Genomic DNA, 14,185 nt, shown 5'->3' with positions numbered 1-14,185 from the left:
CTTGGCAATACTGGAATTGTACTTAATTCCAGCTCCCCCTGGACATCCTGCTTTTCATAGCCAGTTGACCCCACTGATGATATATTTCGCATATAGACAGACACGTCTGCACACTTTACAAGGAAATACTCTAAATTCTCGGGCTTAGTCAGACCCTGCGTTGGGAACTAAATGCCAGGGCAGTCAGGGCAAAAGCTGAGACCCCCCTTCCCCAGCGCATCCCCCTCTGCTGCCGAGGAGCCGGTAGTGCTCAGGGGGGTAACGGCCCCTTACTCCAAAGCATCACTGCCATCTTTGCCTAGCCCTGCTGGGGACTAGCCCCCCCCCCCCAATTCTCTTTCTTGGTGTTGCCTGAGTAGTAGGAAGGCGAGTGGAGGGGAGAAAGGAGGGGGGGGGGAAGGGGAGCCAGCTGCCATTCGGCCCCTCTGGGAATCTGAGTGCGTGCTCCCCTCTCTGCAGAGCCCTTCAGGAGTGGGGTTAGCCCCGAGGCTCTGCTCAGCCTCTTCCTTCGTGTGGCACCAATGAACATGGAGATGGCAGTGGCAAGGAGGAGAGGACAGGACAGGACGGACGGACGGAGTGGCCACACATGGGAACGGGGGGGGGGGGGGAGCCAAGCCCAAGCTCTGCCTGGGGCACCTACCTTCACAGCGCCCCCTGCTGGCACGTGGCCCACATTGTCCAGGGAGCCTATTTTTGCTTGGGCCTTCTCCTTGAAGTTCAGCTTCTGGTTTTCAATCTTGACGTCTCCACCCCCTGGAAAGAGCAAAGGGAGCAGGGCGTTATCTGCAGGGGCTGCCTTGGTGGCCACGGAGGGGACGGGCTCAATCCCTGCCGGTGCCTCCGACAACAAAGCCTCCAGGGGAAAGAGAAGTGCTGGGAGTTTAGACCGAGGTGGGCAGTCCTGTGAGTCTGTCTGCAGCAGCTGTCGGGAGGCACTGCTCGGTGAACAAGTGGCCAGTGACTCCCAAGAACTTTTCCCGTGCCACAAACCGTTAGTCTAGAAAGCTCTCCTGGACTCTGCAGACAGGCTAACGTGGCCTCCCAAGAAGTGGGCAGCGACTCCCGAAAGCTCCTCCCCGGTCTTGAAGGTGCTCCTGGGCTCTGGTTCTTTTCTGCCTCTGCCAGTTTGAGCTAGACAGACCAACAGTCTCCAAACGGGGGGGGGAGAGGCAGAGCAGCATTTACGGTCTGTTCTGCACTCTCCAATCCTGGCAGCCAAGGGATGCCCCCTCCCAGCACAATCTGGGCGTCCCGTGTGGCGTCAAACAGCCTCCTGTGGCTCTCTGCACCTCTCCAGCCAGTCCCCAACTGGGGCTTTATTTTGCCCCCCCCCCCCAATCTCAGCCTGGAAAAGGGGCCACGGTGGCTCAGGGGGGACAACGGAAAGATGCTACTGCTTGTCCTGGCAAAGCTGTTCCAATTGATCTACAGCTACTTACTAAACCATTGTCCCGCCTTTTCTTCTAGTTTGAGGCAGCCTTCCGATAACAATTAAACCCCAAAATAAAATACTCACCCCCCCCCCCCGAATCTCCTCCCTCTGCCTCTTAAAAGACGCCTGCCAATTCAGACCAAAGAGGCAGACCCTGCAGCGTCTCCTGACAGCCTCCAAGGAAGGGACCCCTTCCGCTCTTCGGGGCCAGAGCCGCCATGGAAAAGGCTGATGCCAGACAGGCCACCCTGAGTGGTGGGATAGCCAAGAATTGGCCGCTGAAGGCCGCAGCAGGCCCAGAGGGATGTCTGGACAGAGACAACTGTCTCTGTGCCCTCTGATTCCAGGTCTTGCTTGGAGGCCTGGAATGACACTCGCCCTATAGGCAACGTGAGAACGGTGAATTCTGGGCCTATCTTCCTGGGGTGGCTCAGAGGGAACAGAGCCACGGGTTCCATCTCCAGAAACGCAGAAACTGTGAACTGGGAGGCACCAAGACTCAGCCTATCGCTAGCAGACACGGCCTGCCCACCTTGGAATGGCCATCATCGCTTATCACACTGGCAACCGGGAACAGGCTCCCTGGAGGCTCCCTGTGCCAGCCATAAAGGTCTAACAAACCAAGGACAGGGCATGCCACTTTGCCCACCCCAGCCATCCTCCCTCCCTCCCTCCCTCCCTTTCTTTCTCACCTGGCTTGTGCTTGATGTTTGCCTTTGAGCCACACTTGGAGGACACTTTGGAAAGATCAATCTTCTTGTTCAGGATCTGCACCTGCAGAACGGCAGGAGAAAGGAAAGGTCGGCCTCAGGAAGGAGAGTCTGTCGCTGCTCGGTAGGAGTCCTAAACGCCAGCGCGGCTGTGCCCCTGCCCCCCCATCGCCCACTCCCGGGTGGCCGGCTAAAGCCAAAGGTGCTCCAGGGACCCACAAGAAACAGGTGCCCATGCAAAGGGGGCCGGGAGCTCTCCAAGCCCCCCCCCACCACCGGCAGCACAAAGGTAGCTTCCTGCCTAGACCCAGAGAGGACAGAGTCATGACTAGCAAGAGCGCTGGAGCTTATAAGGGGGACTGTAAAACACTTTACAGTATTAGTATTATTATTATAAATAAATAATAATAATTGCAACAGTGATCAGCCTAGCGCCAGGCATGCTAAACCCACCAGCTCAGTCATCGAGGGCCTCCTTTCTGCCCCGTCTTGGCCTTCAGTCCGGAGAGATTGGCCTCTTGCTTTGGGGAGGGGCCGAGGCTCAGGGGGAGGGCACCTGCTTGGTGTGCAGAAGGAGCCAGGCTGAATCGCAGACATCTCCAGTTAGGAAGAATCAGGCAGGAAGAAAGGACCTGGAAGGCCTTTTTCTACCTGCGACTCTGGAGGGCGGCGGCCGGTCTGAGCAGGCAAAGCCGACCTGATGGACCCAGGTTCCGATTCAGTCTAAGGCTGCTTCATGCGTCCCTCTGTTTGGCATAAACAGCTCCCTGCCCTCACCATGTATGCCAGGAATACATCATGCTCCTGGGCACCCTGCTTTCCGAGTTCCAAAGAACTGGAGGGGCAGAGTGGGAGGGAGGAACAAAGGGTGGGGAGGGAACGGAGGTGAAGGTGACCTCTTGGGATCACAGGCAACAAGGGAAAGGGAATCCGTGGCCCCAACCCCCCCCCCCCCCAGCCCCATTGTAGGCTCTCAGCCCTCGGATTGGAGCTCATCCCTGAAACGCCAGTGCTTAGCAGACGCTGGGGCTGCACAATTAATCCTGGGGTGAGTCAGATGGCGCCAACACCACCGACGGAGGTCCCTGGCTCTCTAGCGGACCCCTTAACCGCATGAGGTGGAAGGATGGTGGAAGCAACCGCTGAGTTGCCTTGCTCCCCTGCCCCCAACTATTATTACTTCTTCTGTAGCACGTGTAGCGTAGCCAGGAGACCCTATGGCTGGGAGACCGCCTGGCAGCCTGCCTGCCTGCCTGCCTGCCTCTGAAGCACGACCCCTGGTGCTCCCTGGAGGCCTACGCTTCCGCGATCCGGCAGGATTGGGCTTGCCTGTGCCGCTCAGGGCCACCTCTCCAACTCGGAATAAGCCGCCCACGGTGGGGCCAGGAGTGCAGAGAGGCCCTCTTGCTACCCACGCTGAGCCAGGCCTTCGCCAGAATCTCAGGGAGCAGCAAAGTTTAATTCCGGGCATCCGCTTTGTCAGACACATTGGTTCAGGTGGGCGGCCATGTTGGTCTGAAGCAGCAGAACAAACTTTGAGCCCAGGGACCCCCCTGAAGACGGACGGAGATGAATTCTGGGCAGAAGCTTTCACAGGCATGCATGCTGTCTGACGCCCTGTGCCTGCAGGCGAACGCTTCAAGGTGGCCCTGGGCTCAGACTTTGTTCCATAAGTGAACTGTCTGGAGGGATGTCCGGGGGGGGGGGGGGATCGAGGCCTCCAGGAGGTCCGGATCCTGCAAAGCCCTTCCGTGCCAACTCCAACCAGGGGAGGGAACACGAAACGGATCAAACTCCATCGCATCAAAGGCCGAGCAGGCGGCTGTGCTGGTTCTACTCACATCGGTTTTGCCCTGGCGGGACTTGGGGCCGGTGGACGGCTGGGAGTGGCTGCCCGAGGCTGGCCTTTGGGCATTGGGAACCTGAAAACAACAAGCACTTTACTCTCCGCTCTGCAAGGGTGAGCAGTTCTCGGTCTGCACTCCGAGGTGACGAGAAGCAGGCGACAGCAAGTGGAAAGGGAAGGAGAGACAGGCCAGAGCCGGCAATATCCTTCTCCCCCATCAGCTCTGCACGGGCCAAGGGAGGGGCCAGGAGACAGCAAAGGAGGAGGAAAAGGGGCACCTGTCCAGGCACGGGGGGGGGGGGGGAGGGGGAGGGGGAGGAGGGGGGGACCATATCCCTACCGAGCGCTTTTGCATGGCCTACAGCGGGTCCCTGGCAGAGGACTGACTTCTGCAGCTACGCTGAGTGGGACTGGAAAGGGAGCAAGGGAGCCTGCTGCCTCCGCCTCCCCCGGCCCAATCCCAGCAGCAACAGGGAATGAGCAGACCCCAGGGAGCCCCGAAGCCAAACCGCCCGGGAGTGGGAGGCCGCTGCAGCAGCCGGAAGGAAGGGTGTCCGCGCGGGCTGGCAAGAGATTCCCAACCTGCTGACCTCCCGCCCTCCCCCTCCCACGGAACAGGAGAGTCCCCATGGAAGAGCTGCAGGAGAACTTCCCCCCTTCCCTGCTGAGGAGAACTTGCCCCCTCCGACACCCGGAAGGCCCAGAGAGCCAGCAGAAAAGGAGCCCTCTCTTGGGAAGGGCCGCTTCTCCTGCAGGCGCTAACAGCCACCTGTCCTCTTCTTCACACAGACGCAGCTCTCTGCACATGGCTCCACTTGACTCCTTCCCTTTTGTCCCCACTGGGGACCTCAGCAGTCTTCTCCAACTTTATCCTCACAACAACCCTGCGAGGTAGGCCATGCTTAGAGCAGGTGACTGGCCCAAGTTCCCCCTGCAAGCTTCTGTGGCAGAGTGGCGAGTCGTACCTGGTTCTCCCAGATCCTAATGCGGCACTCTACCTGTGCCCCATGCTGGCTCTCCACACGAGGATCATGCTAGAGACCCCTTTCCTTTGGAAGGCAGTGTGAGGCCAGTGGGAAGACAGATCCTGACTCTGGACAGCACGCCCCTCGATGTGTTGAAAAAACCACCCGCTTAACATTGCAGTTCCCCCCTCCACCCAGAGGGTGCACGGATGGGAGCGGCTCACACCCTGCTCCCTTTGCACGGACCTCAGGGCCACCGTCCGGAGGCGAAAGGAGCCTTAGACAACAAGCACAGCAGTGACTAGAGCTCTGAATGGCCAACCAAGGGGTCAGATGCTCCCCACTGTGGCCCTTCTACAGCAAGCCAAGTGAGGCTCCATGCCGCAAGCAGTGCCAGCGATGGGGGGTGGGGGTGGGTTTGCCAAGAGCACGCTGGGGGGGATCCCCATTCCCCACAACAAGCCTCCCTGCCCCCCGAGAAAAGCAGCAGTGAAGCCAGCAACCTGCTGGAGGGAAGCTAGAGAAGAGAAAGGGGGAGGGGGCGCAGGAGTCCGATACGCATGGCTGTGATGACACGGAAGGAAGTAGCACAGAGTGCGGCTTGGAGAGGACCAGGTTCGGCTTCCCGAGGAGCTCACCTCATTCTTACGAAATTCTACGGCCAGTTTTAGGTCTCTAGGCCTGGAAGAGCACAAGTAACTCCTGCAGCCTTATGGCCACCTTCAAAACCGTAGCTGCACACAAGTCCCACCCCTCCAAAACGCAGCATTATTATTACATGAAATAAAGGGCAACAGTACTCTTTTGAGACTCCGTCCTGGCGACAGAATTCGGCCCAGTGATGAACACGAATACGGCTGCCCTTCAGAGCCAAAGCCCCTGAACTAAACGACGGCTTTGTCCGGAGAAGACACCCAACTCCATGGCCAGCTAGGCCGGCTTATTTTACTCATGTCGTTTCTCCCCAATGCTGCTAACATCGTTCTCCTCTCTTCCTTTTTATCCCCACAACAACCCTGCGAGGTAGCTGAAGGTGTGACTGACCCAAGGTCGCCCAGCAAGCCTCCTTAGCACGGGTGGGGAGTTCAACCCGGTTCTCCCAGATCCTAGACTGGCCTGAAATCAGCTACCAAAAACATTCTGGTGGGGAGGGCGGCCGGCCTCCCCACACAGAAGCAGCGAGCACCAAGGGCTTCCGCGAGGTGCACCCCCCCCCCCGAAAACAGATGGCGCTTCCAGGAACTAGTCCTGAGCTATGCCAGGCTCCATCCCATCCCCTGAGGAGGGCACCCCCAGACCCCCCAAGCGAGGCCTTTCCCCAGGCACAGACTCCCAGCTCAGGAAGGCTTTGGAGGGGAACAGCAGCCGGGAACATCATCAGAGCCAGTTCCTCTGCAGGGCCAGCAGTGGGGCTCAGAGGCCGAGGCCTTCCCCTGCTGCTGCCTCCTGGAACTGGTTCAAAGGCTGAAGGCCTCTGAACGCAAAGGATCCCTTCAGCCACCCCGGCTAGAGCCACTGGCAGACCCCTCCTGACGCCCCTCAGCTGGCAGTCCTCCAGAAGAGGCCCTCCTTCCTTGGGAGGCCCCTCTGGATGCCTTCTTGGCCCTGCAGAGTGCTCAGCCTCCCATCCGGGGCCCTTCGCTTCAAGGTGCCCCCTCAGCCAGGGCCTTTGCCTCTTCCTGCGACTGAGCCCCAAGACCAGGAACTGCCCTGCTCCCTGGGGGATAGAGGGAAAGAACACACACACACACACACAAACACAGAAAAGTACACCACAGTCCAAACCAGCCTAAGAAAAACGGGCAAGGAGTTAGTGGAGCGAGACAGCGGTCCGGAGCCCTCGGATACTCACGTTCCCACCTCCAGGGACATGCTTAATATTGTCCTTGGACCCACACTTGGACTGCACGTGGCTGTAGCTGGCTTTTTTGGAGATTATCTGGACCTGGAGCGTCACGGAGATGGAGAGAACGACACAAGGAATAAGGGCTGGTTAGAATTCTCTTGCGGGAGCCAGGCCGGGGGTGGCGGACAGAGCGGGCAGAGGGCGAGAGGTGTTAGAGGACTCCAACCTCGCCGAGGAGGAAGCAGGAACAAACTCGGACAAGGAAGGGACAGAGAGAGAGAGAGGAAGCAGACGGACACGTGAGATGGCGAGGCAGGCCGTGTTAGTGGCAGCAGCATTCCCGGGGCTGGCACAGAAGGAGTTGGGGGAAGGGCGCCTTCCTAAGAAAGGGTCTCGGGGGGCTATAGCTCATTCTTGGACAGCAGGCGGAGGAGAGAACCTGGTAAGCAGGTCAATATCGGGGCCTGTGCAGCTCAGAGTTTCACTAGCAGACCCCAGAGGACACCCCGTGTAGCCAGAGTGTTTCAGAGGGTGGCCAGGTCGGCCTGCAGTAGATTCGAGTCCAGTCACCCCTTAGAGACCGAGGGTGTGAGCCCAGGGCCAAAGCTCCCAGGGGGCCTGCTCAGGACCTCCTCACCGCTTAGCTACACTGATGGGGGTTAAGTGGCCTTGCGTATGCTTGCTCGCTCGCTCGCCCTCTCTCTCAGGAAGGCCGCAACCATCTTGCTGGATGAAGCAGAGATCGACGCAGCCCAGCGTTCCTTGCAAGAATCCAGGCCGCCAGGGGAGAGAGGATCGGCGGGCCACGGGGTGGACCTCTGCAGAAGCAGTAATGCTCATCTTTACTGAAGGACTCGTGCATGGCCGGGGTTGGGAAGAGGCCATAACGCCTGGCTTCTCTACATTTTGCAGCTGGACTTCTTTGGCTTCCTGGGGAAGACAAGTCCTAGGCAGGGCTGAAAGCCTGTAATCCAACTGATGCAGCCCTGACTCAAGTTGTCCTTGCCTGCAATTGAAAGATGCTCAATGACTTTATTGATACTACCTCGGCCGAGTCACGCCTTGTTAGCCGGTTTCAGTGGAGAAACCCCTTATTGGACATTCAAACCATATGGGCTTTTGACGTTGTGAATGCGGCAAACACATCGGTATATGTGTGGCCATCTAGTCCCAGCCCCTGTTCCATGCAGGACCAGCCTCAAGCATCCAGGAGAAGGATCTGTCCAGCTTGCAGACCACCAGTGAGGGGGGGGGGGAGCTCACCCTCTCCTCAGACTGCCCACCCCACTACAGAATCTTTTCCGCAGCCTTAGTGATCAACAAGCTTTGGGAGGGGGGGATAAGCGTTTGAGCTCTTGTTGATAGATACGATGGAGCTTTCACTCCTGCAAGCCAGCCTGGTGTGGTGGTTCAGAGCAGGGGGTGAGCTGGGTTGGATTCCACACTCCTCCACTCCCCCATTCCAGCCAGCTGAGTGACCTGGGGCCAGTCACAGCCCTGATAGTGCTCACAGCAGTCCTCTGAGAGCTCTCTCAGCCCCACCAACCTCACAGAGGGTCTGTGGGGAGGGCAATGGAAGGCAATTGTAAGCTCATTCTCTTCTTCTTCTTCTTCGTAACTTGAAGCTTGTTGGTCTCTAAGGTGCTCCTGGACAAACCCTCCTTTTGTGCAGGGAAGAGCGCACGGTGAGTGTGCCTGCCCTGGCGACAGAAGCACTGCAGCCCGGGTGACAGCCGGCCCCTCTGTGAGAACCAGGCCCTCAAGCCTCATTCCAGACACGCCTACACAACATAGCTGAGCTGTCCTTCGGCCCTGAAAGTGCAGCACAGCAACGGGAAGCTGCGGAGGGCTGCGGAGCAGGCGAGGGAGAAGAGGCCTGGTCCTTTGGGGCTGGGGGAGCTGGGGGTCCCCGACCCTTTCTGGGTGGGAAGGCGAAGCCAGGCGGAACGTGTTTCACCCCACAGGCTCCACCGACAGCAGCACTGGACGGACACACAGGACGGTGCGTGCAACGAGAGAGGTCTGAGGACCCACCGGGACAAGGAGAAGAATAGTGCGAGAGCCAAGAGAGCAGAAGGGGGAGTGACCCAAACAGGGAGTGGAAGTGGGGTGGGGGTGGGGGTGGGGGAGGAATAAGTCACAGAGTCGGTCCTTTCCTCTCCCAAGTGACAGAAGGCCGAAAGAGAACTCACTTTCCCATTGGGCTGCTTGGGGGCACCCTCTTTTGTTACGGCTGTTTTAGATACGGCATTGAGTTCGGGCTTTCGGCCAGCCCCGGCTGACTCTGCCTTTCTCTCTACTTTTGCCTAAATGGAGACAAATGGAGGGTGACTTTTACATCAAGAGAATTTGAAAAAATAAAAAATAGAGAAAGCAATGAGGGGAAAGGAGGATGGATGTCAAACCAACACCTGGGGCATTCAGGGGGCCCTGTGAAACTGGGGGGACGTTGTCTGCAAAGGCCAGAGAAACACAGGGCAACGGTGAGGGGGGGGGGAGCTGGGAGACACAGGTTCAGGCTCCTCTCCTAGCCATGGATTCCTTGGGTGGCTTTGGGCAGCACCCCCCCCCCCATTCCATAGCAGAGCATCAGTTGCACCCCTTCCTCTGTGCCTGGAGCTCCCCCTCCTCTTGTAGGAGGGCTGGCCACAGAGGCTGCCGCCTGCGCAGAGGGAAACCTGCCTGGATGCATTTGAAGCAGGCTACCGCCCACCCCAAATGCAGTTTCGGCTCAGGCTTAGAAACAGGTCTAGGGAACTTTTGATATTTGTGTGAAGGGTGCAGGGTACGGGGGGTGGGGGGTTGAGCAATGCCACGTCTAGAGCTGGAAAGTCCCAGAATCCTCTGACCTCTCGCAGGCTCCCGAACGAGGTCATGTTTTTACCCCCTCAAACCTGAGCATTCCGTTTCCTTCATCCAGACATGCCCTTCCCTGATCCAATAGTGGCCCCTGATTCAAAGTGAGAATTTTACTCTGGAGCAGCTCAAAAGCACCCAGTATCTACCCAGTTCCCAACTGGGGGGGGGGGGGGGAGGGACATCTGCACAATAAGAGGATGTTCTTACTTGTCTGTTTTCTGAACTGGGGCTGGCTCCTTCTGCAACCTACAGCTTGACCAACTGCAAAGGCCAGCAGTATTTTGGGGGGGGGGGAGGACATGTGATGGCATTCGTTTAGAGGCACTAGAGCAGATTTGGGTGCGGTCTGGAAACACAGGCCAGACCTTCGAAAACAACCCTGACGGCCCATCTCTCCCCGGAAGCTCTGACCACCAAGGCAATTCCACACGGAGGGGTGACGGGGGAGTCTGTCTGGAGCAGCAGGGAAGAGCAGAGGTCAGGAGCCCCTTCCTTCAAGACGACTGAAACGTGTGGCCAGGGAGGGAGGAGCTTCTGTGAGTCACCGCCCACTTCCTCAGACCCCAAAGGCGACTCAGAAAGCTCCTGCCCTGCTGCAGAGGTGGAAGGGGCTCCCGGACTCTGGCTCTTTTGTGTGGGGAGGGGGCCATGTCCTCCAAAACAGAAGGCAACCTGGGCCAAGAACTCCACCCTTCCCGGGTTCCAATGCGTCACAACGAAAGGCCAACCAGAAGCAAGTAGCGGACTGGAGCGAGACCAGCAGGCTGCAGAACTGCCCTCCATTCAGAGAGATTCCCTGAGTGCTGAAACACGAGTGTTTGGGGCACAGCCCTTTAGCCCTGGCTCCCTGTGATGGCCCAAAGAGAGCCCTGCAGTTTGTCTCCTGGGTCTGTGTTTTGTTCCAGTGGCTGCAAAGAGGAGCAGCGAGGGACAGTCGTTTGCTGAACTGACAGGAGGGGGGGGGGGTGTCGCCAACAATCCTACCCATTGTCCTGCACAAGCCTCACTGATGCAACCTTGAGCTGCGGAAGCCTACAGCCGGGCCCTGCCCAGTCACATCCGTAAACGCAATTGGATCTCCTCCTGTCTTAGCCTTCAAGATGCAGGTTCTCATCCTCCTCTGGGTCAGCCTGAACTCACACCTTGGGGCAGTCATGCACCAGCCCCCTCTCTCCCTCCAGGGATAAACATCGAAAGGGCTCCCTGGCTGTCCTGGGATGAAAGACAGGAGATCTAGCGGGTCTCTCTCGCCTTGCCAAGGACTGCTGATGCTCCTTCATGTGTGGGGATCAGAATATCTGTTAAGTGTGAACGTTTTTTAAAATAAATATATGGGGATTACATATCGAGGATGCCTTAATCCTTTGCGATAGGAAGAGCTAGAAAAACCCAGCAAATTTGTTGGCTTATTGACTGGGAAGGCGGCATCAAGATGGGAGCGTGCTCAGCAGTTGTTCTCTGGAGGGAGCTGAAGGTATCAGCAAGCCCAGAGGTAGCCAAGGGAGGCTCCCCCTTCCTCCAGGAAAGACCCGCAAAGACCATGCGGACCACACCCAGGCTCTGCAGAAATACCCAGAGGGGCTCCACTGATCCTCAGGCCTGTCTCAGGGGAAAAGATTTCAGGTTTGTGTGGGGGAAGGCGTGCCAGGCACCTCTGACACCTGCTCCACAGTGGATCAACAGAGAGATCCCTCTCTGGTGCTGGACATTCGGGGATTAGCTGAGCATGCAAGAGGTGCCAGCAGAGCATGCTGCAAGAGTGCTGCAGCATTAAAATCCTCCTTCCCTTCGGCCCCAGAGGTCCTCAGCCTGTCGGCACTTCTGGGATTCTCACACGGCATGGTGGGCCCAGCTATGAAAGGGCTGACATCACACAGCTGCCGCCGGGGAAGGAACTGGCCACCAAATGGCTGCCACAGCTTATCTTTTCTCCCAATGAGGATCGTTGTGCTGTGGTGACACACGCTGCCAAAGCAATATTTTTAAAGCACTGAACAGTCAATCAAGTCTCCAACAGCCAATTGGAAGTCTTGTTAGGCAAACCCGCCACTTGGCCCTGCCCACTCTCTAAAAACGCTTGGTGCCACCAGGAAAGATGCTGTTGAGCGCCATGCCGCCTACAGGCATCACAGGGCGGACCCCTGGCCAGCTGTCCAAGCAGGCTCCATCTTCTACTCAGACGGGGCTCCCGCAATCCGCATTCCCAGGCCGATGCTCTGCTGCTGTGAGAACAGAGGCTGCCCAAGAGCCCCCGGGGGCCTCAGACGCCCACCAGGCCCTTCTGAAACTGCCCCCCCCCCCGGAGCTTACCTTTCCTCCTCCGGGCTGGTGCTTGATGTTATCCGTGGACCCGATCTTGGAGCGGATGTTCTTCAGGTCGGGCGCAGACACGCTGGTCGGGGGCCGAGGGGGCTTGGAGACGGGGGCCGACTTGGGGGCCGCTTTGAGCGTGGAGGCCTTCTTGAGATCGGCGGCCGCTGTGCTGCCTGCCCCGGAAAGTCTTGGCCCTGTCAGCTTGGGCCGGCTGGCGGCAGCTCCGGGCTGGGCAGGGGAGGCGGCCGCTGGGGCTGTGGAGGCGGGGGCGCTCCTCGGGCGGCTCAGGTCGGCTGCGGAGGAGGGGGAGGGCAGGGCGGTCAGCGGAGGAAGCAGCGGGAGCCCCAGTCTCGAGGGCTGTGTCCTCAGCATCCGGCAAGCTTACCTGATGGCGACTTGGCAGTGGTCTTCTTGGCGTCAGCAGTCTTTGCCTCTGTCTTGATGGCTGAGGGGCATGCAAAAGACTCAGGTGAATCTTGGGGCTCTTCTGCATTGTCATTTTCCTCAGATTCAAGTTCCTTTTCCTTTTGTTCTAGTTCTGTGTGTGTTTTGCTCCCTCTAGTGGTCAACTAGATACAGCACCAGCTTGTGTCTGGCATAAAAACCTGCATTTTAGATCTGCAGAGAGATGTGCTGAATATAAACTGGTGTGATATCAAGCTGACCACTCATAGGAAACAGGAACATGCAAGCAAGGAAAATGCGAACGCAGAAGGGCTGTAGCTCTGCTTTCCTGAGGCTGGCCAGGGGCTCTCCCAGCATCCTTAGGAAGAGAGTCCTTTTCGCGGCACGCCCCAGATACTCACTTGAGGGCCTCTTGGGTGGGGAGGCGGCTGTGCTCCTGGGGCTGGCGGCTGCATTGGTGCTCGCCAGAGCTGTGGATGGCCTGGGTGTGGCAGGGCTGCTTTTCACACTAGAGCGTGGGGTTGTGGTGGACGGCGTCTTCAAAGGGGAGGCTCGCTTCTCCGCACTTTTTGCCTCTGTCCCCTACGATCAAAAAGAAGAGAGGGGGGGGATGATTTAAAACTGTCTTTCAGGGCTGAGGAAAGCCCTTCTCCTTCACAGGACAAACTAAAGAGCCCATGGCCAGACACCCAGGTTTAAATCCCCCCTGTGCCCTGGAAGCTCATAAAGTAGTGAGTGACCTTGGGTAACATAACCACAACTTCCAGGCAGCTCTAGCAATTGCCAGAGACTCTATGGTCAGAACTGCTGGCAAGGAGATGAGGCCTGATTTTTCTTTTTAATTTTTCTCCCCAGGACGATCATGGCTCCTTCTCCTTTGGCCCCAGCTTCCCCTCACTGGCCAGGTGAGCAGCTGCAGGCAGCGGCCATGCTGCATCCAATCCAAGGCACATCCAAGTCCACCCGTGTGTCCCCACCAGAGTGGCCAAACCAGCTACCTCTGGAAGCCCCAAGCAGAAAGACTTCTCCACAGGTCTCCCACCACGAGCGGGCATGTGGGGACCCCACCTTTTTATTGTCCTTCATTTGAGGGTCAATGGCCATGCAGTTAGCATTTCGATGGCCAAACGCAAGTGACATTTTAAAATTGTGTTTTGGAACCACCTTGGGGGAAAGAAGTCCAGGTGGGGGTGGGGGTGGGGGAGAGGAGGCGCTTTGCAAGTGAGCAGGGGGACAAATACTGATGGGCAGTTCCTCATCGCTGCACCTTCCATGGAGATACCTCTACAGAACTAGGCAAAGCTGGTCCACCCTGCTCACGCCTTGAATCAACCTTGGTTGGTCTTAATCTTGGCTGGACTCTGATTTTGTTGTGCTGCTTGAGACCAACATGGCCAACATTGAGACCCACATTGAATGGATCCTGCTGACTACTGTCCACCTGAGATGGGTGTCAGCTCTTGGGGAGAGAGAAGTGTCCTGTCCCCTGCCACTGAGTCACAGCCACCCTCCTGGACTACAGTGGAACTCCAAGAGGGGGAGCCACAAGGAAGAAGGAGAGCCGTCTATCCTGAAATCCACAGTTCAGTCCTGGAGGCAATGGGCCCGCAGGCTCCATCCTGGGCCCCAGAATGAAGCCCCTAATGGAGAGTAAAGCTCCTGGTCTCTTTTACTTCCTCACACCGCTCACCCCTCCACCACCACCACCACTGTCATCTGCCAAGAGGAAGCTCTTTAATTACAGTCAGGAGGAGGGAAATTGCTCTTGGGGCTTAGGTAGCATTTGTCCGAGACCATCTGGGGCCA

The 14,185-nt window shown here is 57.9% G+C and overlaps 1 protein-coding gene across 20 annotated transcripts in view; it reads right to left on the bottom strand.

Moving 5' to 3' along the window:
* Nucleotides 1–14,185, bottom strand: part of MAP4 (microtubule associated protein 4) — a 145,774-nt gene that overhangs the window by 3,338 nt on the left and 128,251 nt on the right. For 13 of the 20 annotated variants that reach the window (XM_077304286.1, XM_077304283.1, XM_077304274.1 and 10 more), the window contains 8 exons: nt 12,781–12,961; nt 12,360–12,419; nt 11,972–12,267; nt 8,995–9,108; nt 6,809–6,901; nt 3,987–4,067; nt 2,128–2,209; nt 644–756 (listed from right to left, as the gene is read on the bottom strand). In XM_077304286.1, the coding sequence (XP_077160401.1) occupies nt 644–756; nt 2,128–2,209; nt 3,987–4,067; nt 6,809–6,901; nt 8,995–9,108; nt 11,972–12,267; nt 12,360–12,419; nt 12,781–12,961 (1,020 nt within the window). The remainder of the gene's footprint in view (nt 1–643; nt 757–2,127; nt 2,210–3,986; nt 4,068–6,808; nt 6,902–8,994; nt 9,109–11,971; nt 12,268–12,359; nt 12,420–12,780; nt 12,962–14,185) is intronic. The other 7 variants (XM_077304277.1, XM_077304282.1, XM_077304287.1 and 4 more) reach the window with 5 other exon arrangements.

The sequence above is a fragment of the Paroedura picta genome, chromosome 11 (genome assembly GCF_049243985.1).
Source record: "Paroedura picta isolate Pp20150507F chromosome 11, Ppicta_v3.0, whole genome shotgun sequence".
In the NCBI taxonomy this organism is placed as follows: Eukaryota; Metazoa; Chordata; class Lepidosauria; order Squamata; family Gekkonidae; genus Paroedura; species Paroedura picta.
This window is presented reverse-complemented; position numbering and strand designations above follow the sequence as displayed.